Source organism: Capricornis sumatraensis, chromosome 4 (genome assembly GCF_032405125.1).
Source record: "Capricornis sumatraensis isolate serow.1 chromosome 4, serow.2, whole genome shotgun sequence".
Classification (NCBI taxonomy): Eukaryota; Metazoa; Chordata; class Mammalia; order Artiodactyla; family Bovidae; genus Capricornis; species Capricornis sumatraensis.
The window spans coordinates 55,318,306-55,342,784 of NC_091072.1; the positions used below are offsets into that span (position 1 = coordinate 55,318,306).

At 39.6% G+C, this 24,479-nt stretch overlaps 1 protein-coding gene across 1 annotated transcript in view; it reads right to left on the reverse strand.

Moving 5' to 3' along the window:
• The window catches only part of LIN7A (lin-7 homolog A, crumbs cell polarity complex component), a 152,210-nt gene that overhangs the window by 96,197 nt on the left and 31,534 nt on the right, over positions 1-24,479 (reverse strand). Inside the window, exon 2 of the mRNA XM_068971993.1 lies at positions 7,018-7,136. Within this exon, the coding sequence (XP_068828094.1) occupies positions 7,018-7,136 (119 nt within the window). The remainder of the gene's footprint in view (positions 1-7,017; positions 7,137-24,479) is intronic.

Here is a 24,479-nt window from a genome sequence, read left to right on the forward strand (position 1 = left end):
GGATATGTTTTCTTAAGATAATTAGAAATCTATATGCTATTATATGACCAGTCATTAGCCTTCTCATAAAGGTAATTATGTTTGCTGTTTGTGTTTTTATTCACACAGTAAATGAAGAGGAACAAAAGAGCGTCAAGAACAAGCGCTTGTGTCATGATGCTATGACCCATGTGATTGTGGAATTAGGATGCAATGGCTCAATTTAATACACGGCAGTGGGAGTCAGATGGGGTGGGAGGCGGTGGTGGAAGGTTAGTAAGCTCCATGCTAAGGAAGAAAAAAAAAGAGTGTAAGAGCAAATGGGAGCTAGAAGCAAACAAAATATGATCACATGCATGAGACACCTAATGTGCATTGGTCCTTATATCAGATACCAATTTTACGTAGTTTCAAAACAATTTATCACTGCTTACTAAACATACAACCTAGCTTTTAAAAATTAACTTTGTTTTATAGCAGTGAAAGGGCTGATAAAAGCTTATAGCCTTTTGCCAAGGTAAATCTGGCTTTGTAACTGTTTTAGTATCAATCAGGATAGCTGGGTATTGCTATCGTATGATAACCCCAACGTCTTGGGGGCGTAGAGTAGCAAAGATTTATTTTTTTGCTGAGCCGATATGTTCATTAAGAGCTGGCTAACCCTGTATTTCTCATTTTCTCACTCTGTAATCCAGGATGATTGATTATCACAGAAAACATCACTTTGTTGTTGTTCAGTCACTAAATTGTGTCCAACTCTATGCAAACCCACGAACTGCAGCACCATCAAGCTTCCCTATCCTTCACTATCTCCCAGAGTTTGCGCAAACTCATGTCCACTAGGTCACATTGAAAAGGGAAGGGGACATAGCAAAGATTGCACTTACTCAAAGGCTTCCATGAGGAAATGGCACACATAACTTCTACTCGCATTTCCTTAGCCAAAGCGGTTCCCATAACCCCATGGAGCTTAGAGGAGGATGGGGAAGTCCAACTGCATCATGGGCTAGGAAGGACAAGAGAACTACAGCGTTTTTCAGTGATCCACCATCACAGAATGATAGGGGCTATGCAGACTCGGATTTATGTTCTTGTTCTATAGTTCTACTACATTAGAAGTTACTAACACATACCATCTGGCGATCGCCCAAGGAAGGCAGTCTTTGGTGACTGTGTCATTCGGTTCTGTGTATTTGGTGCAAACGAGCAAGTGACAGGCATAATGGCGGGAGTGAGTGCTCACTACAGTCTGCATACACCAGGTCAATAAGCACAGGACTCTGAAGAGCAGGTCAAAAAAAGCCTAAACGCCTTAAAACTTGGAAGATAATGGTAGCAAATAGATGGCTATTCTGTTTGTTTTTTTAATCATTTTAGTTTCAGAAAGAAATTTTGGGTATCCTGACCATTCCTATTCTATTGAATTCTTACTTGAATACAAGTGTTGGGGGAAAGTCCATATCTTGCCAATTGAGCTATCTGAACTGCATTTGAATTATCTTAGAAAATTCTCTTATCAAAAAATCAACATTTAATAATCCTTTTATTTCAATCCTTATTTTCCCCCATATTTTAATATTTAAGTTTGGATCACTCAAGTTAATTAACACAGGGATGAACTAAAACTTGAGAAAGCCACTTAAAGTCACAGAAATAGTTTTTGCTGGGAATGTAGGGAGAATAAATTTATAAATTTCACCTCTCATTCTAAACTTTGTATGAACTTTCTTTGTCAGCCAGTGCCTTTCACTTTGGAAAAGAGGCATCACCCGTCACTCCATTTTTCTGTCATGTACTCCAAAATTACCTGTCCTGAATAGGTACAAGCAAATTATCCATCAGTCCTTTTAAAATCACTGAGCAAAAAGACACAATCAAGGTAAGCATTGCCAACCACTATGTATTCTATGAATAAAGCTCTGCAGGGACTGTCATTCAGGTGTGACTCATTTATCAATAGATCAGTGCTTTATGTGTTGTATATACAGATGCTCTTATTTCAGTACTGATTGCAACAAAACCTTTTCAGTCTTTTTTACAGACTAAATAAAATTACTTAAGCAGAGAAAACATGTAATCTCTTTTAATCATCCATTTTCATAAAAAATTAAATTTCATTAAATTATTCTCCCCATATAATTGCTGCACATATGCCAGAAGCTGATTAAGTGGCTTTTCAGTTTAGTTCAGTTCAGTTCAGTTGATCAGTTGTGTCTGACCCTTTGCGCCAGGCCTCCCTGTCCATCACCAACTCCCGGAGTTCACTCACACTCGCATCCATCGAGTCAGTGATGCCATCCAGCCATCTCATCCTCTCTCGTCCCCTTCTCCTCCTGCCCTCAATCCCTCCCAGCATCACAGTCTTTTCCAATGAGTCAACTCTTCGCATGAGGTGCCAAAGTACTGGAGTTTCAGCTTTAGCATCATTCCCTCCAAAGAAATCCCAGGGCTGATCTCCTTCAGAATGGACTGGTTGGATCTCCTTGCAGTCCAAGGGACTCTCAAGAGTCTTCTCCAACACCACAGTTCAAGAGCATCAATTCTTCGGCACTCAGCCTTCTTTACAGTCCAACTCTCACATCCATACATGACCACTGGAAAAACCATAGCCTTGACTAGATGGACCTTTGTTGGCAAAGTAATGTCTCTGCTTTTTAATATGCTATCTAGGTTGCTTTATCTGATGGTAAAGCAAAATATGGGATTGCTTCAACATAAGATAATAATTACTATTAACACTTATGTATGGGAACAAAAAAACCTACAAAAAACTGCAATAGGTTATTCTGCTTTCTTTTTAAGCATAATTTGGGTTTTACAGTCTTGTTGGCAATGGTGTGACCTGTACCTATTTTTGCTCCAGTGAATGCAACTAAGAATGATGCCTCAGACTTCCCTGGTGGCACAACAGGCAGGAATCCATCTGCCAGTGCAAGAGGCATGGGTTCGATCCCTGGTCCAGGAAAATCCACATACCGCAATGCAGTTAAGCCCATGTACCACAACTACTGAGCCCACACTCTAGAGTCCGCAAGCCACAACTACTAAGCCTGAGTGCCACAGCTACTGAAGCCTAGAGTCTGTGCTCCATAACGAGAAGCCACCACAATGAGAAGCCTGTCTACCATAATAAAGAGTAGCTTCCACTCACTGCAACCAGAGAAAACCTGCACACAGCAACAGAACCCCAACACAACCAAAAAATGAATAAATTTTAAAAAGAATGATGCCTCTATAGTTCTAGTTCTTTTCTCCTCCTGTGATGACAACATTTATAACTTTCATACTGGAAAGTATTAACTGGCAAATATTTCTGAAAACTCAAATAATTTAATCAGAGAGACTCTGAGTATTATTCCTATTATGAGTAAGAAACCCACACTTCAGTGGTTTCCCTCCAGCATAACAGTCAAAACTGAAGAGACCAGGAGTAAAACTAAAGCTAATTTTCAGGTAGTTAGCATCTTACATCATACTTCTTAGTTGTACTTTTCTTCATTCGCTTGTGGATTTACCTATCCATCAACATGCATTCATATCTTATATTTTACTGAAGAACTTTCACTAGATGAGGTCACAATGTTATTCTATGATTCAGAATTGTTGTATACACATTGGATACTTTTATCATTACTTCATATGGTTAACTTAAAAATACTATGAGGATAATAAAAATTCCAAACTTAAATATAAACAACACCATGCAACTACTATGAAATGTTAGCTGAGAAGAAGGGACCAAATCAATGTTTATATAACATGTATTGCCTTTAAAATTATTACTAAGGACAGTAATGTGAATATAAACTAATTTTATTAGTGAAATTTATAAAATATAAGGTAGATAAACTATATCATCTTTTTTCTCCCCCTTCTAAAACTTCCGAACTTCTTATACATCAGTTATAAATTCCAAGGACCACTAATGATAGCATACTTTACCACAGAGTTTGTAAGATGTATTTATAATATCTATACAATGGCTCCACATTTCTTTACATTTTTCTTTTTTTTACTCGAATCTTCTCTTTCCTTAGCAAACTCTTTAAAGAAAAAGGCCTGTGTGTTTATTTGACCAGGTATCTACACTTCCTTTACACCTCGAGCATCAGCTTCTCCCCTAAGCTTCAGACTTAGATGTCTACCAGACATCCCTAGGTGGACTTCTGAAAAGAATCATCAGTTTGCTATATCCAGAAGAGAGTGCTTGTATAGTCTCCTCCAAACCTCGTCCACCTTCAAGGATTCCCATCTCGTTACATCACACTGATCCAACTGTTCAGGTCCAAATGTAAGAATCTGTTGAGACTTCCCTCATTCATATACTCTGTACGTCGATTCCTATTGTCTTTATTCTCAAAACCATAGATACTGAATCTGACAACTCCCTACAACTTGCACTGTCACCACCTTCATCCAGGCTGCCATCAGCTCATCTCCTGAACTGCTCATTACCTTACTACTGATCTCTTTGTTTCTACTCTTGCACGGACCCATGTATTCTCAGCAGTCAGAAAAGTAGTTTTTAAAAGCTGAGCAGGTGAGGTCAAAATGCTCCAAGGGCTTCCTATCATGCTTGGGATAGAATCCAGTGTTCTAACCATGGCCTGTGAGGCCTTGTGTTTCCTGCTCCCTAGCCCAGGAGCGGGGAAGCCTGGTGGGCTGCCATCTACGGGGTCGCACAGAGTCAGACACGACTGAAGCAACTTAGCAGCAGCAGCAGCAGCTGCCTCTAGGAAGCCTACCTTTCTTATTTCACTGAAGGCATAGCCGGCTTTTGGACTGTTGCTTCCATGGATTAAGATAATTCTTGTCTCTGAGTTTTTTCACTTGTGGTTTGCTCTGCCTGGAACACTATCCCCTCCAATACCTGTGTGATTTGTTCCGTGACTTCAATTATTTTCTGACCACTCTAATTTAAGAGAGTCCTACCCATACTTCCCTAATCCTACTTCATTTCTCTCCATAGTGCCATTTTCTGACATTGTATTATATATTTATTAATCATCATTCTTGCACTGGAATTTAAGTTCCATAAAAGTAGAGACTTTACATGGATCACAAATCAAATTCCCAGTGAGCAAAGAGATATATTTAATGGATACTATTCTTTACTTAATTCTGTAGAAAGTAGAAAGGGGACAGAATAAGATGGAAAGTCAGCCACCAAATCACAGGGGAGTAGCATTCTGTGAAGGAAGAAAGAGTGTATAGGGGATGTGGCCTTAGTCTACAGAGTGACTGCGGCAGGCCCGTGGGGTTTCTACGTATCTTATATCTTTCCCACTGAGCAGTGGATGGCCAAGAATTCATAGACTTGGAGAAATTTTCTTTTAGTCTTTGGTAAAATTCACAGATTAAAACTTAGAGATAGAATTATGGCTACTTCCTTAAACTGCATTCACTGTAAACACAAATTAAGTAGTTAACAACCTCACGTAGTAAAGATTTAGCACAAGCACCGTCTAAGTCAAATCCTAGCAAAATTCAAATAGTAACCTCATTGGGTAGGCGTGGCTTAAATACTCAGTGAGAGAGGTTTTGTGTATCTTAATGTTGGTCACATGAGGCTTTCTACTTAGTGACAACTCAGAAACTAGCACTGTTCAGGCAGAGAACATGCATTAACCACAAGTACAGTCACAAAATGGAAGGCTGAGGACTTCCTTCATGGTACAGTGGGTAAGAATCTGCCTACCAATGCGGGGGATGCAGGTTCAATCCCCGGTTTGGGAAGATCCCACATGCTATGGAGCAACGGAGCCCACACGCCACTACTGGCTGGTGCACAGGAGCCTGCGAGTCACAACCACTGAGTGGGGCGTGCCATGATTACTGGAGCCGGCACTCTCTAGGGTTCGCGGGCCACAGCTTGTGAACCCTTGTGCCACAGCTGCTGAAGTCCACATATCCGAGAGGCAGCAAGTCACACTCATGAGCCTTTGTCTGCAACTAATGAAGCCAGCACCCTTAGAACTTATGTTTCACAACAAGAGAAGTCACTACAATCAAGAGAAGTCACTACAATCAAGAGAAGTCACTACAAACAAGAGAAACCCACAAACCACAGCTAGAGAATAGAGCCCACTCTCCACAACTAAAGTCCACCAGCAACAAAGACTCAGCGCAGCCCAAAATAAACATATAAATATAGCAATGCATTTATGTAAAAAAACATTTTTTTTTTTAAGAGGAAGGTTGATACAAGCATCTCTGAGAGATTGCATGCCCTCTGCTACACAGACTCTCTTGGCAGCCATTGGGTTCAACTGACTTTGGAAAGGATGACAGTATGTAATTTACTATTGAGGACTTCGGGCAGGATAAATAATGCTGCATATATGTACTTTAGGTGCTAAATAAATGTGGAAGAGGTGATGGGCTTACTGAAGAAAGCACGGTAGAGCATACACCTTAAGTGAACTATCTTATAACCAGTGAAATTCATTAACTGACTAGTCAATTTCACCACAAATTAATAAAAAATGCAAACAGTCATTTTAAACATACTTATTCTACCTCAGGCTTTTCGAAATCATTAACAGGAAAGCATTACAAAGATTTGTTGAAGAGCATATCAGCCTGTTCCCATTACTGCACTAGACAGTAATTTTCAGATAACTATGAGTTTAGTCAGTAGTGAGTTACTCTTTCAGATTTACTTGAAAAAGATTTAGTCTAGTGATAAGAAAACCTCAGTCCCCATTAACGATGACTACTTCTACCTGAATTTCCAGACGACTTCAAGTGACTACTAAAAAGTTTAGACTATGTGTCAGAGTCACCCACTGAAATAGTCACTTCATGGGTACCATAAGCTCAACATTTGGTTTTACATGAATGCATAAATCCTAACTGAATCTAATTTTGGAATTTAGCAGACTAAATTATATTTTATCATCTGTCTAAGCAGTTAAAAACAGAAAGCTTAAGATGCAGTTACATTCTTAACTAGTTCAACTGTTTGTGTGGAAAAGACATGCTTTCTATTCAGAAGGCATACAGCAGAATATAGTTATAAAAATATTAGTCCCATACCTCTCGAATAGCAGTACAAAACTCACTCTGAAGCACTTTTTTGAGGGATTGTAGCTTGTGCACTGGTACTTCTCCAGATTCCTGTAGTTTTTCCAGTAATTCAATTGCTCTGGCAACATCTGAATGAAAAAAAAAATCAAAATGTAGAGAGACATGGAGTAAACTGTATCTTATCAAAAGCACCACTATTCCAATTAAACGGTGACTATGAAAAGTAAGTGGAATTTATTGCAAAACCAGAATTTACAATTCGTAGTTTTTTGATCTCATCTTTTGGTAAAAGGTCATTTAAGTCTGTTCCACACCATTTGTCACATAATACATCTTCCTCAGTGGTATTCCTCATATGTTATTTCTGTTACACAAATTAGTCTGAATATTCTTTCAAAAAAGAAGAGCAGGAAGCAGGTCTTTTATATATTCTGATACCCCAATAACGAAAGGAGTTCTGTCAATTTTACCTCTGAGAGGCTTTTTTTCAGTTTTTCTTTTCTCATTTCAAATTTATCAAACCTGCATTTTTACATTTATTATGATGATGATCTGATTTATGTGCATCTTCTCTACTTGTCTATAATCTCCTTGAGCGTAAGAATTTAACTGGGCTTATTCACCACTGCATCTTCAGAGTCTGGTGTAAAACAGTAAATAAATGCTTCATATCGTATTTATAAATGAATGAGTGAGCTCTCTCCATTTCACTGGCGTTGCATTTGCAGACCCTCAACATCATCTGTCCTCTCTCCAACTGGAATCACTTATTCTCCTCCAGCCACTTCATAGGATCCATAAAGTTATCTTCTGAAAATAAAAGTCTCTTCATGTACCCACCTAGCTGTCTCTTAGCACCAGAAGAGTTTTTCAACAACAATTAGCTTAAATGCTTCTCTTTCACCTGATGATATATATCAAGAAACACAGTCATTTATAACCACAGCTTTTAAATTCCCAGGACAGTTTTGTACTGTCAAGAGAAAATGATAAGATGAAGGCCATTTAAAAAATACTTACAGTGATCTCTTCTACCTCTGTCGCTGTGGCCAATAACTCACTGAAAAGACACTGAGACATTACATACAGAGATTTTCAATTCCTACGTGATTAACTCCAGGAAGTACCCATATCCCTGCCATCAGATTATTAATTAATTAATTAATTAATTCATCCATCCATCCGTCACTTTGTATATTTGGCACTAAAACTGACAAGAAAAATAAGACATGTTTCTTTTCTGGACACACAATCAGATGAGGGAAAAAAGCATAACAGTAGAGTCACCCATAATAAGACTGAAAGTGAAGGTCGCTCAGTCGTGTCTGACTCTCTGCGACCCCATGGACTGTATAGTCCATGGAATTGTCTAGGCCAGAATACTGGAGTGGGTAGCCTTTGCCTTCTCCAGGGGATCATCCCAACCCAGGGATTGAACCCAGGTCTCTCGCATTGCAGGCAGATTCTTTTCCAGCTGAGCCACAAGGGAAGCCCAAGAATATTGGAGTGGGTAGCCTATCCTTTCTCCAGGGGAACTTCCCAACCCAGGAATAGAACTGGGGTCTCCTGCATTGCAGGCAGATATCAACTGAGCTATCAGGGGAAGCATTGCTACCACCTAAAAATTCAGGTGGGGTTGGCATAGGTTTATGCATTTAATCAAAGAACCAAAAAGTAACTTTAATGGAGACTCCCTTGAAGTATTGCCAATTGTGGCCCAAGGAAGCACAAATCATGAAATCAGTAAGACACTGTCAGTTTCAAAAATCTGTCTTTTTGTACATTAACTGAAGGTCAATATAGTCAGTTGGACAAAACCAGTCACATCCACAATCAGTAAGATACCAAGCTGAGAATTGTATATACTTCTAACTACATAAAAGACTCTTTCCAGATTCCAACAGGTACTTGGAACTCTCAACATGTTTAAAACTGTGCTTGTTATATTTTTTACTGAAAGTAGCTCTTCTCTTCTTACATTCCATAGTTCTATTAACAGCATCTCCACCCAGCCGTATTTCCATTAACAGCATCTCCACCCAGCCGTATTTCCATTAATAGCATCTCCACCCAGCCTGTCTTCCAAGCTAGACCATGGCATCATCTTTACATTCACCCCCACATGTAATTAGTCAGCAAGTGCTATAGGTTCAATCTCAAAATGCCTTTTGAATGGAAACCCTGTGCTTTATTACTTCAGGGAAGCCTTTATTATTTTTCACCTAGGGACTAGAGTATCTCCTAATGTTCTTTAAATGGCTTTTCTTTTTCAGTCCACTCTCCACACTGCCCGTAGAGTGATAAACCTCATTATTATACTCCTGAATAAAACCTATTTCTGGCTTCCTGTTGCACAGGGTGAAGTTCAGACCATTTAGGAATACATACAAAGCCCTTAACAATCAACCTCTTCTGACTCATCACTAAAAACCTCCTCCTGCCAAACGTATACATTGATTATCCAAAGTTTTTGCTATTCTAGAACACAACACAGAACACCATGTCTCTGTGATTTTGAACATATCATTCGCTGTTCCCGGAGCGCAATAACTTATTCATCCTGTAGTGCCAGGCATGAGAGACACTGGTGATGGGGACCACCGGTTGCTTTTGCTTTCATGGCATTCACAGGTCTGAAGGATCACAGGTACCTAATAAAGGGGGCACGAGCTATAAAAGCAGCTCTATAGGCTAGTACACGGATGTCTAACCAGGACATGTATCATCATCCAAGAGGTCAGTGAGGAGCTCTTTGTGAAAGTAACAGATAAGCGGAGCCCTAGGTAGGAGGTACAGATGAAGAAAAGGAGAAAAAAGTTCCAGGCAAACAAACACAGACTACTGAAGTTTTATCAAGAGAGTGTGAGGCATTCAAAGAACTGAGAGTTTAATATGTTCGAAGCTGAAACCAGGTCGAGTAGCAAGAAATGCAGTAGAGAGAAATCACACCATGGAGGGTGTGACAGGTCATGTAGGGAAGACTTGGCCTAGATGGCCTCTCCTTAGACATGTCTTCTCTGACTCTCCAAGGCAGATTTAGTTGCTATCATATTGGTATTCCCACAGTCCTTTGTTCTCTTATCCATTGTAATAATTACTACTCTCTGCTAGAGCTCTTTTTGTATAAATGTCTCCCTCCTTTAGCCTGCAAAAACATAAGATTTTTGAGAGGTCAGGAGCAGTGTATTATTTATCATCGTATCCACAGTTCAATGAAGAGTCCTTGACAAATACTGGGTGTTCATACTTGTTGAATGAATGATAGATTAGTTGATGAGACTAGAAAAGAAGGGCATCAAGGCCTATGTCTAGGTGGACATACAACTAACTTCTCATGAGAATAAGCCTCCAGATCACTGCCAGCTTTGGTCAAGACTGGGTTGGGTCTGATGTGCACGAAGGATGAAAGCCTGAATGTGTATGCTAAAGGGTATCAAGTGACTGAACTGGAAATTCAGAAAGCTGAAAATGACTGTTCAGGAGTTCTTATCTTGGGCTGCACTTTAAAATTACCTGGGGTGCATTTAGAAATTATTTATTTTTCCCTCAGTTTCATTGAGACATAGCTGACACAGAACATTGTGTTAGTTTAAGTGTACAACATAATTATTTGATATATGTACATTGCAAAATGATTGCCACGATAAGTTATTAATGCCTGAGACTCACCCCAAATGAATTAAACCAGAATATATGGTATAGTGGTTCTCAATCCTGGCTTCAGACTGGAACCATGTGGAGAGCTTTGACAATCATGGATGCCTGGGTCTCACAAAGAGATTCCAGTGTGACTGGCATAGTGTGGGGCCTGAGCAAGGGCTTTTGGAAGCCTTCAAGGTGATGCCAATGGTTGATAAAAGCCATGTTTGAGAACCCCTAGTTTAGTTGGCATGGGTGTTTTTATAGCCCTATGTGATTCAAATGTGCATGTTGAGAACCTCTGCTAGAAATGAATGGTTCTAAAACATGAGTGTGCCTAAGAATCACCTGGGGAAATGTATTAAAATATAGGTTCTTGACATCCCTCCCCCACTGCCACTTGAGGGACATTGACTAAGGAGGCATGAGGATAAGGCTCAGGAATTTTAAAATTATTCAAGCGATTTTTTTTAGTTTTAGCTTTTATAAAAAAAAATTTATTAGTGCATGATTGATTTAAAATGTTGTATTAGTTTCTGCTGTACAGCAAAGTGAATCAGTTACACATAAACATATATCCACTCTAAGATTCTTTTCCCATATAGGTAATTACTGAGTGTTAAGTAGAGTTCCCTGTGCTATACAGTAGGTTCTTATCAGTTACCTGTTTTCTGTGGAGTAGTGTGTATATATCAATCCCAAGAGTCAAGTGATTCTAAAGTTGTTGTTGCACAGATCCTGTTTCAAAGAGATATGAATAAAACGATAGTTCCGGTTTCCTTTCGCCCCAGCATTCCCCAAACTCCTGCACTTTCTATTATTCTTTGACACCCTATATAACAGGCTACTGGATGGGATTCTTTTGAGAGCCTTGGAATGGTTGATAAAAGTCCATAAATGAAAGTAAGTAGTGTCAAGTATCTACCCTATTCTACAATAGTGCTCCTAGCAAAGGCTGGTCACCCTGGCCACTGTGGAGTCGTAAAGTCAGCCTTCTCCCCAGACTTGTAGAATTGTATTCACAATCTCTGCGTGTGAGGTTCAGTCATCAGGTTCCTTAAGATTCCAGATGATTCCCATGACCATTCAAAATTGAGAAATACTGTTCAAAAATGAGCTATCAAGGAAACTAGTCATCCTTCACCCCACCAAAAATGACTGAAAGCTGGGCCAGTTCTGTTACATTATACCATAGGCCTTTTCCAGTACATATGAAGAGGTAACTGTGAGATGAAAAAAAAAAGTATGAAGAATTGTTGAGTCATTAATTTTGAACAAAATACTAGGTCTTTTCTTCTCTCCAATGAGCCAAGCAAGGAGTGCGCCTGCAGCCACTGGGGGTCGCCTGCAGAGGGAGACAGACGCTTTCCCGGCCGCACAGGTGATCTGCCTGCCCCTGCCCATCTGGTCAGACGTGGAGACCGGCGAGCACTGGCACCAGAGCCAACTCGCTGGCACCCACCCAAGCGAATCTAGCAATGTGAGGCCATGCGGCAGTTGGTAAAAGCCAAAAGAAGCCCCAAGACTAAGAAGGGCAGAGATCGGGTCCTTCCAGCCTAGGTCTGCCTGGTGCTGCAAAGATGTGGTGAGTGACAAATTGGATGTTAAAATGCAGTTTAAATGGAGTTTAAAATTAATTCTGCTTCCCTTTAGCTCTATAAAAGTACCAGAAACCTGCAAGACCCAAGATCTGTAAGAAAGTCAAATAAACCTTTCAATAAGTGAAATAATTGTTCTTAAAACAACTACAATAAATTGTGTGTAGTTTGTTTACGAGTCCCCTTAAGGTTCTTGCTGAGAAACTCTTACACTCATTTTATGAAACTTTTCTACAAAATTTGGTTACTAACACAGAAGTCTGGGTTTACCAGGATAGCTCACATTGGAAGGAATATTAGAAAAGGACTGGGGAGGCTGCTTGATAAACACTAGGCAAGCAAGAAGATCTCAGAAGTTTTTCCTGAAATGAACTCCTCCTCTCATCTACCAACTCTCAGGTTCATACCTCCGTTATCTATCCTATGATCTAAGCACAGTACTTGGGCATTGCCCTTGCCCCTCGTCACTCTCCTTCACACTCTGGACCCCATTAACCTCACTTGAAAAAGCAACCATAACAATAAACCTTTATTTAATGTCTACGTAGTAGGAGTCATTACTAGCCAAGAGCTTTCCATCTCTTTACCCATTGTATCCTTCTAACAACCTGTGTGCTGCATGCCTGCTAAGTCACTTCAGTCATGTCTGACTCTTTGTGACCCCATAGACTGTAGCCCGCCAGACTCCTCTGTCCATGGGATTCTCCAAACAAGAATACTAGAGTGGGTTTCCATGTCCTTTTCCAGGGGATCTTCCAAACCCAGGAATTGAACCCTGTCTTTTATGTCTCCTGCATTGGCAGAAGGGTTCTTTATCACTGAGCCACCTGGAAAGCCCGTAACAACCTTATGTGGTAGTAAATATCCACATTTTACAATGAGAAAATTGAGGCTTATAGTGATATTAAGTGTTTCATTAACAAATAGGAGACCTGGGTTTGGAGTCTGGATCTAAGTGATTCCAGACCCTGTGCCCTTTATTTTTATTCCAGGAACAGATTTTCTTTTAGAGGCTTTTTCCTTCAACATTCAATACTTTTATAATAGCCCTGTGTCCTGCAGGCTTTCTTGGTCAGAGGCTGAGCTCTTATTTTCCCTTTCTCAATAAAGATTAACCTCATTTACCAGTATACCTCTCTCAAGTAATATTCAGTGATCATCAGAATTATCTGGAGAGCTTTTATTTAATTCATTTATTTATTTTGGTTTACAGGATCTTAGATCCCCAACCAGGGACTGAACCCAGGTCCTGACAATGAAAACACTGAGTTCTAACCACTAAACTTCCAGGAATTTCCTGGAGAGTTTTTAAATGAGAGGGAAGAATTTTTATCAGCCTTTGCTACCCACTGGAATCACCTGCAGGAATTGAAAATAAACAGACATACAAACAAAAACCAGATACCTAGCTCCTAGCTACATATTATTTCTGACTTCACTGTTCTCGGATACGGCCTGGGCATCAGAATCTTCAGAGCTCCCCAGTGATATAATGTGTGGCTGTGCTGAGAATCACTGATATGTCCTCTTAAGGTGCACCCTGTGGGTTCTAAAAACAGTGTTACTTATAATACTAATTGCTGTCATGTATAGACTGGCACAGCATGAATGTTCAACATTTTCCTTCTCTGAGCACTCTGAGGTGTGTAATATTATCTCCATTTTACAGGAAAGGAAACAGAGACCCATAGAGTTAAAATTACTTCTCTGGAGAAAGAGCTAGTAAGTTGTCAAGTTAGGATTTGAATCCTGGCAGTATGGCTCTAGAATCTAGACTACATTTGAGATATGGCTCAGGAAAGCATATTCTTAAAATCATTCCCAGCACTTCTCATCCAAGCCTGTTAACAGAGATTAAGCTAATCTGATCAATAAATCTTTGCTTGGGACTGAAATCAGTGGTTCTCAAATTTTAGTCAACAACAAAAAAAAATTAACCTTGTACCATTTATTAAAAATTAAGATTTAAAAAAAGAGGCTGATGGGGAAGCTTTGAAATTTTCTCTTTTAGTAGTCATCTTGGGTTGTGCTGATGCAGAAAGCGGTCCACAAATGCACTTTGTAGGTTAATGATAGTTTAATATGTATTCCAGAAAAAGGTGAGCTAAAGACCATCATTCACTTTCATTTGCCTTAGATCATCTTACAAAATCCTCAAAAACATGTAAAAGGATTACCTACTACTGTCTTCATTGAATAGTTAAAGAAATATTTTAAAAAACAGATAAGGCTGAGAAAGATGAATTATCTGGCCCAAGGCTACATAGCTAGGAAATGGTAGAGTCAGGATTCAAGATCAGATGTGTCTGATTCCAGTGCCCATGCTTACTTATTTTTCTATCTTGCCATTAAAAAGGATTAGAAATAAAACAATAAAGGTATTACAAATTTATTTTTTAAATACAGCATCATTGCAAACTGAGGCAAACAGACATAACATTGCTCAAAGTCCTGGAAGATAACCCTTCAATACATTACAGTATATCAATGTATTCTTGCCTTGAGAACCCCATGAATAATATGAAAAGGCAAAAAGATAGGATACTGAAAGATGGAACTACCCAGGTTGGTAGGAGCCCAATATACTGCTGGAGATCAGTGGAGAAACAACTCCAGAAAGAATAAAGAGACAGAGCAAAAGCAAAAACAACACCCAGTTGTGGATGTGAATGCTGATGGAAGCAAGGTCTGATGCTGTAAATGGCAACAGTGCACAGGAACCTGGAATGTTAGGTCCATGAATCAAGGTAAATTGGAAGTGGTCAAACAGGAGATGGCAAGAGTGAACGTCGACATTCTAGGAATCAGCGAACTAAAATGGACGGGAATGGGTGAATTTAACTCAGATCAACATCATATATACTACTGTGGGAAAGAACCCTTAAAGAAATGAAGTAGCCATCATAGACAAAAAGAGAGTCTGAAATGCAGTACTCAGATGCAATCTCAAAAACGACACAGTGATCTCTGTTCGTTTCCAAGGCAAACCATTCAATATCTTGGTAATCCAAGTCTATGACCCAACCAGTAATGCTGAAGAAGATTCTATGAAGACCTACAAGACCTTTTAGAACTAACAGCCAAAAAAGATATCCTTTTCATTACAGGGGACTGGAATGTAGATGTAGGAAGTCAAGAAACACCTGGAGTAACAGGCAAATTTGACCTTGGAGTACAAAATGAAGCAGAGCAAAGGCTCATAAAGTTTTGCCAATAGAATGCACTGATCATAGAAAACATCCTCTTCCAACAACACAAGAGAAGACTCTACACATGGACATGACCAGATGGTCAACACTGAAATCAGGTTGATATATTCTTTGGAGCCAAAGATGAAGAAGCTCTATATAGTCAGCAAAAACAAGACTGGGAGCTGACTGTGGCTCAGATCATGAACTCATTGCCAAATTCAGACTTCAATTGAAGAAAGTAGGGAAAACCACTAGACCATTCAGGTATGACCTAAATCAAATACCTTACAATTATACAGTGGAAGTGGGAAATAAGATTTAAGGGACTAGATCTGACAGAGTGCCTGAGAACTATGGGCGGAGGTTCATGACATTATAAAGGAAATAGGGATCAAGACCGTCCTCAAGGAAAAAAATGCAAAAAAGCAAACTGGCTGTCTGAGGAGGCCTTACAAATAGCTATGAAAAGAAGAGAAGAGCAAAACAAAAGAGAAAAGGAAAGATACACCCATCTGAATGCAGAGTTCCAAAGAATAACATGGAGAGATAAGAAAGCCTTCCTCAGCGATCAATGCAAAGAAATAGAAGAAAACAACAGAATGGGAAAGACTAAACATCTCTTTAAGAAAATGAGAGATTCCAAGGGAACATTTCATGCAAAGATGGGCTCGATAAACAACAGAAATGGCACAGACCTAACAGAAGCAGAAGATATTAAGAAGAGGTGGCAAGAATACACAGAAACTGTACAAAAAATATCTTCATGACCCAGATGATCACGATGGCTTGATCACTCACCTAGAGCCAGACATCCTGGAATGTGAAGTCAAGTGGGCCTCAGGAAGCATCACCATGAACAAAGCTAGTGGAGGTGATGGAATTCCAGTTGAGCTCTTTCAAATCCTGAAAGATGATGCTGTGAAAGTGCTGCACTCAATATGCCAGCAAATTTGGAAACCTCAGCAGTGGCCACAGGACTGGAAAAGGTCAGCTTTCATTCCATTTCCAAAGAAAGGCAATGCCAAAGAATACGCAAACTACCGCACAATTGCACTCATCTCACATGCTAGTAAAGTAATGCTCAAAATTCTCCAAGCCAGGCTTCAGCAATACATGAACCATGAACTTCCAGATGTTCAAGCTGGTTTTAGAAAAGGCAGAGGAACCAGAGATCAAATTGACAACATCCGCTGGATTATCGAAAAAGCAAGAGAATTACAGAAAAACATCTATTTCTGCTTTTTTGACTATACCAAAGCCTTTGACTTGTGGGTCACAATAAACTGTGGAAAATTCTGAAAGAGATGGGAATACCAGACCACCTGACCTGCCTCTTGAGAAACCTGTATGCAGGTCAGGAAACAGAACTGGACATGGAACAACAGACTGGTTCCAAATAGAGAAAGGAGTATGTCAAGGCTGTATATTGTCACCCTGCTTATTTAACTTCTATGCAGAGTACATCATGAGAAACGCTGGGCTGGATGTAGCACAAACTGGAATGAAGATTGCTGGGAGAAATATCAGTAACCTCAGATATACAAATGACACCATGGCAGAAAGCAAAGAACTAAGGAGTTTCTTGTTGAAAGTGAAAGAGGAGAGTGAAACAGTTGGCTTAAAGCTCAATATTCAGAAAACTAAGATTATGGCATCCAGTCCCATCACTTCATGTCAAATAGATGGGGAAACAGCAGAAACTGTGACAGACTTTATTTTGGGGGGCGCCAAAATCACTGCAGATGGTGATTGCAGCCATGAAATTAAAAGACGCATACTCCTTGGAAGGAAAGTTATGAAAACAGAAACATTACTTTGCCAACAAAGGTCAGTCTACTCAAAGCTTTGGATTTTCCAGTTGTCATGTATGGATGTGAGAGTTGGACCATAAAGAAAGCTGAGTGCCGAAGAATTGATGCTTTTGAATTGTGGTGTTAGAGAAGACTCTTGAGAGTCCCTTGGACTGCAAGGAGATCCAACCAGTCTACTCTAAAGGAGTTCAGTCCTGAATATTCATTGGAAGGACTGATGTTGAAGCTGAAACTCCAATACTTTGGCCACCAGATGTGAAGAACTGACTCATTTGTAAAGACCCTAATGCTGGGAGGGACTGGGGGTGGGAGAAGGGGATGACAGAGGATAAGATGGCTGGATGGCATCACCGACTCTATGGACATGAGTTTGAGTGAACTCTGGGAGTTGGTGATGGAGAGGGAGGCCTGGCGTGCTGTAGTCCATGGGGTTGCGAAGAGTCAGACATGACTTAGCAACTGAACTTGACTGATAATCAATGTGCTCATATTGATAACATGTTTTAATCATCAAAAATGATCAAATCATTAACTGCCTGATGATAGTAAGATAACATGTTCTTGAAAAACTTCCTTTAAAATAATTGAATATTATAACCAAAAACAAAATATTGAAACTTAAGTGGGAGGAGCTTCCAGTCATCTGAAATACTTCAATTATCATTTTCTCCTTCCTTAATGATGACTTTTTATTAACTTTGCTAACATTTAGACTGCAGAATTTATCCATGACTTTATTTGCATCTGGAACTTGGATGAAGATGGAGCTGGGTCATTTAAGACATATCATCACAAATTTCATAAAAATGTATTGAGTATTATGGCAAACAACATGAATTATCTACCCCAAATTCATCCAAACCCTCATGTTCCTTGCCTTCCTCTACTACAAAAGCTGGAAAGCAAACACACTTCTCTTTCCAGACTCTTCTGTCATTTGGCCAAGTTGTTATATGTGGTAAAGTCACTGGGTCTGGCTTCCAGGAAGGCTTCTTAAATGGATAAAATGCTGGCATATGCTTCAGCATTTTTGTCTTTGCACCCTTACTCTTTCCCCATCTCTTGCCAGGCTCAAGTCTGCTGAGATGTGAACTGGCTATTTTGTGATCATGAAAAGGCTATCATGTGCTGAGGAAGGTGGGGTATGAAGAAGGATGGGACCAAGCCCTTGATGTCATCACCAAGCTGTGCACTGGCCTTGAACTGTGCAACCCCATGATTCCTGTCTATGAGAAAAATACACGCTTAACTATTTGGTTCTCTGTGACTTGCAGCCAAATACAAACTAATACCAAACGAAATGACTTTAAAGGCATTATTCTAGCAGGAATAAGGTTGATGTTATTGAGAAACTGTGGTCAAACATGGATGGTGGTCCTTTGATTAAGACAGTCATGGAGGGGCTTCCCTGGTGGCCCAGTGGTTAAGAATCTGCCTTGCAATGCAGAAAATACGGGTTTGATTCCTGGTCTGGAAACTAGGATCTCCCACATGCTGCAAAGCAACTAAGCCCACATGCCACAACTATAGACACTGCATGCCTCAACCAAGACCTGACACAGCCAAATAAACATATTTTTTTAAAAGATGGTCATGGAAAGCCTCTCTGAGAAGGTGACACCAGACTGAGACTTGAATAGTGACAAGGAGCCAGCCATATGAAAATCCAAAGAAGGAATATTCAGAGAAGAAGAGCAAGTAAAGACCCTCAACTGAAGGGAACAAGCCTACCTATTAGAATAGATAAAACCAGCGTCAGTGGAGCACTATGTGAGACAGGGAGGACACAACAGCCACAACAGATGCTGGTAAATGATTAACAACCAGTTCTCTAAACACAAAACAGAAAAAGTTCTCATCTGTAGCCCGTTCATGGGGTTCTCATTCAAAAAATGAAGATCATGGTACCCAGTCACATCACTTCATGGCAAATAGACAGGGAAGCAATGGAAACAGTGAGAGACTTTATTTTCTTGCATTCCAAAATCACTGCAGATGCTGACTGAAGCCATGAAATTAAAAGACACTTGCTCCTTGGAAGAAAAGCCATGACAACCTAGGCAGCATATTAAAAAAGAGACGTTACTTTGCCAACAGAGGTCCATCCAGTCAAAGCTATGGCTTTCCCAGTGGTCATGTACAGATGTGAGAGTTGGACCATAAAAAAGGCTAAGTGCCGAAGAATTGATGCTTTTGAACTGTGGTGTTGGAGAAGACTCTTGAGAGTCCCTTGGACTGCAAGGAGATCCAACCAGTCCCTCCTAAAGGAGATCAGTCCTGGGTGTTCATTGGAAGGACTGATGTTGAAGCTGAAACTCCAATACTTTAGCCACCTGATGCTAAGAGCTGACTCATTGGAAAAGACCCTGATGCTGGGAAAGACTGAGGCAGGAGAAGAAGGGGATAACAGAGGATGAGATGGTTGGATGGCATCACTGGTTCAATGGGCATGAATTTGAGCAAGCTCTGGGAGATGGTGAAGGACAGAGAAGACTGGTGTGCTGCAGTCCATGGGATCACATGACTGAGGGACTCTCCAACAACAGCTGATCTCTGTAGTGCAAATACTCCTACCGTGACCAATTTCAAACTACTGACATGTTATCATTGGCTTAAAGAATTCTTGACTACTTAACAATCAGCTCTCACAAGGCAGAAAGTACCAATTCCAACATACCACTGTATAGGAAACAGAGAGACTTTATGCAAAGATCTTATAAGAAGATTTTATTTTCATGTAATTACCAAAAGAAGTCATTGAAGAATTTCTGGCAGAAGAATGATATAATTTGATTCACGTTTCACAAATATCATTATGATCACTGTTTGAAATTAGTTATAGCAGATCAATGGTATACAAAGAAAACCAGTTAGAAAGAAGGCTATAACTGTGGCGTTGGCAAGAAATGGTGAAAGCTTAGATTAAATGGTGGCAGCGGGGACAGCAAGACATGGACAGCACAGGCAGGGAGAATAATCAGTACCCCAAGGGGATGCACATCTGTATGATGAGGTCTCAAAAGAGCGTCTCTTCAGCAGAAAAGGATTAGTGAATACAGTCATACATGTTAGCCTGCTTCATCAATAATTGTGTCTACTGCTTTACCCATAAGCAAATGGTGTCAACAAACTTCACAAGTAACAAGAGTAACAAGGTAGAAGAAAAGTATCAGAACCCTGAAGACAAAATTATTTTAAATAGACATTAATAACAGGGTGGCATTTTCTCTCCTGCTTAGCCTCTTCTTGCCCATATAAGATCCCTCCATTCAGGGTCAATTAGGGATTATATAAAATGCTTTATCACTGCACCAAGCGGTTGGAGAATATGGATATAAACCCAAAAGTCAGAGACCTGAGAACTATAAAATGTGGTAATATTGATCATACAGCTATTATGAAGTCTGAAAGAGAATATAATTATGATGAGATTTTCATAGAGAGTACCTGGCACGTGAGCTATATATATATATGAGATCTATACTTCTAACCCTTTCTTTCTATGAGTCCTCACTTCCCATTCTATTTAGTGGAAATGTTTGAAGAGGAAATGTGAAATTATAGGAATGAAACTATGCTACTCAAATTCCCTTTGAAAAGGTGAGTAGATGTCCTCTTTTTAAAGACATAGCCATATCTGACCAACAGAGTGCAAGTAGGATGGCTTTAAACAACTAAACTTAGCCATACATTAGTATTTCATGTACAGTGTTATAGAAGTCATTATTAAGTCTACATTTTAAATAGTGTACATGAAATACTGACTGATTACTAGCTTTATGAAGTATCCAAAAATTGGATCAAAGAACATCCAGTTTAAAAATCTAATGCTGCACAACAAAGCATGTGTACCAACGAATTAATATATGTGGATAATAATGCTCTGCACTTGCATTGCTCTGATATGAAAAGCAACTCTGCCAATTTACAAGTTATAAATGAGACATGACAACCAGTGTGTCCTTCTCATCTGACACTCATCTCTGTTTGGATCTACCCACAACTTGCCATGTTTTTTAAATGCAGGCAATCTGGTAAACCTTAGGATGAACTAGCTCAATTTAAATGTGCTCAAATTAAAAACCTTACTTAGTATGCTGTTAAAAAATAATCCCACTTTATATTTATTATCAAAAGCTGAATGAATTCTCTTCCCAGGATTTGGGACGACATTGAGGTGTCACCACAAAGAAGTTTGACAATGCTAGAATCTTAAAATCATGAATTTATACAGTGAAAAATCCCTGGTCCAGACTCTGCTCAGAGTGTTTGCCAAACCTAATGCAATCATAGGAACACTTTATATAACAAAATGAAAAGCTGTAGTTACCAAGCGATTCTCTGAAGTAGTAGGTACCTGTTTCATTTGAAAGTGACTACTTACTCAATAAACAAATCTTTAGGTATACAAAGCTTAAGATAGAGCTTTCTTTGTCAAACAATCCCTGTTACATGGTCTGAATGAACAACATGTTGCCAGTTTTTCCAGGAACTATATTCAACGTTTTCTTCTTTTTCTTTTCTTCCTTTTTTAAAAAAATTCATCTAACTTTCCCCGGCAGCTAAAATTGAAGTTTAATTTGCCTATCATTACCTGAAACCTCAGGAAATTAAAAGTTTCAACTTCCTTTTCTGTTTGAGCTTTATCTCTACTATATGTGATGTCTTTCCCTTTTTTCTATATTTTCACCTCACTTTTCTTTTTAATCTTGCCTCCATGTCTTTACATAATGAAAGCCAACTATAACCTTACTTCTACTGATGGTGAAATTAGCTCATCTCATTTTTTCTTGTTTCCAGCCTTCTTGGCAGCTACACAAATGAACACCTGATTTGGCTGTACTGGGGAAATATATGAGGACTTAGACCTGGCCAAAATGTAACCTATTCTTTCATGGCTAAAAGAAGTGGGACAATCTACAGCCCTTTTTCACACTAAATACTAGAACACCGGGGTCCTACTAATTTCTGAATGCTCTGTTGTATCCACTACAGAATCATGATAATTGTAGGCACTTAGAAACTGGTTGCTGAATAAGACTGATTGTGAGGAATTAGATGTTGTTGCGAGATAAGTAGTATATATTATATACTTTTAATATTATATAAGTATTTGTCCTCACTAGTTAACAATGATACTATATCAGGCCTGATTTGACAAGATTTAGACATTTTTTACAAAATGTGAATTCGGAGAAAATTAGGATTTAAGGGAGCAGACTCCATCTTTTTATAAAGATCAGATTTAACCTTCTACAAATGGGAGGAGTAAGAACCATGGGGATGACTTGGAAAGCAGATCAGAGTTTATTTTAGAACTTGTGAAAATTTTTAGAGAAGCCTTATTTTTAACTCTCTGGGAGGTATTTTAAAATACTTTGTCAAAACTACATTGTGTATACAGACAAATTGTTTCTGAAATTTCTTAGAAAATGAATATAATGGGTGCTTCTTCATTATCCAATTAAGTACTGGGAGTATAGTTTCAGGAATACAACTAGCACATACAGATTAGCAAGATGATACCTCAATAGTGCATCAGAGCTAACCAGCCTGTCCATCTACTACCCCTTATTTATATTTCATCTAAGACCTCAAATGACTTTAGATGTAGTCAGATGAAAGAACAAAAACGCTTTTCAAAAAGCTTTAAATTTAGCTCTATGTATTTTAAAAAGTTAAATCATGATTGCCCAACATCTTAAAATACTGTATATTGTCACGCTGCTTATTTAACTTACATATAAGGTACATCATGAGAAATGCTGGGCTGTATGAATCACAAGCTGGAATCAAAACTGCCAGGAGAAATATCAATAATCTCAGATACGTAGATAACACCATCCTAATGGCAGAAAATGAAGAGGAACTATAGAGCCTCTGGGTGAAGGTGAAAGAGGAGAGTGAAAAAGCTGGCTTAAAACTCAGCATTCAAAAAGCTAAGATCATGGCATCCAGTCACATTACTTCATGGCAAATAGATGGGGAAACAATGGGAACAGTGACAGACTTTGTTTTCTTGGGCTCCAAAGTCACTGTAGATGGTGACTGCAGCCATGAAATTAAAAGATGCTTGCTCCTTGGAAGACCTAGATAGCATATTAAAAAGCAGACACATTACTTGGCCAACAAAGGTCTGTATAGTTAAAGCTATGGTTTTTCCAGTGATCATGTACAGGCGTGAGAGTTGCACCATAAGGAAGGCTGAGCACCAAAGAACTGATGCTTTCAAACTGTGGTGCTGGAGAAGGCTCTTGAGAGTCCCTTAGACAGCAAGGAGATTAAACCAGTCAATCCTAAAGGAAATCAGTTTTCAGTATTCATTGGAAGGACTGATGCCGAAGTTCTAATACTTTGGCCACCTGATACAGCCAACTTATTGGAAAAGACCCTACTGCTTTGAAAGATTAAGAGCAGGAGGAGAAGGGGGCAACAGAGGATAAGATGGTTGGATGGCATCACCGACTCAATGGACATGAGTTTGAGCAAACTCCAGGAGATAGTGAAGGATAGGGAAGCCTGATGTGCTATAGTCCATGGGGCTGCAAAGAGTTGAACAGGACTGAGGAACTGAATAGCAAATCTTAAAATACTAGACACAAAAAAGATATGGATCCTTAGGCTTTATGAGTTTTAGTATATCTCCAGCTTGTGAAAGTGAAGTCACTCAGTCGTGTCCAACTCTTTGCAACCCCATGGACTGTAGCCTACCAGGCTCCTCCCTCCATGAGATTCTCCAGGCAAGAGTACTGGAGTGGGTTGCCGTTTCCTTCTCCAGGGGATCTTCCCGACCCAGGGATCGAACCCGGGTCTCCCACATTCCAGGCAGACGCTTTAACCTCTGAGCCACCAGGGAAGTACATCAAAAATTACCAAGTTTTTACATTGGTAGCGATTCCACCTGAAGTAACTGGCAATGAAGGAGACAGGAGTACTAACTCTCTTCAGTCGTATCCAACTCTCTGTGACCCTATGGACCGTAGCCTGCCAGGCTCCTCTGTCCATGGGATTCTCCAGGCAAGAATACTGGAGTGGACTGCCATGCCCTTTTCTCCAGGGAATCATCCTAAACCAGGGATTGAACCTGTGTCTCTCATGTCTCCAGCATTGGGAGGCAGGTTCTTTACCACTAGCACCAGCTGAGAAGCCTGATTCCCCTGTGTATTTGGTAAACCTGGAATTTTTTCCTGGCAAGTATTACTAGTACTTTCCAATTCCCCGTTTTATAGCGC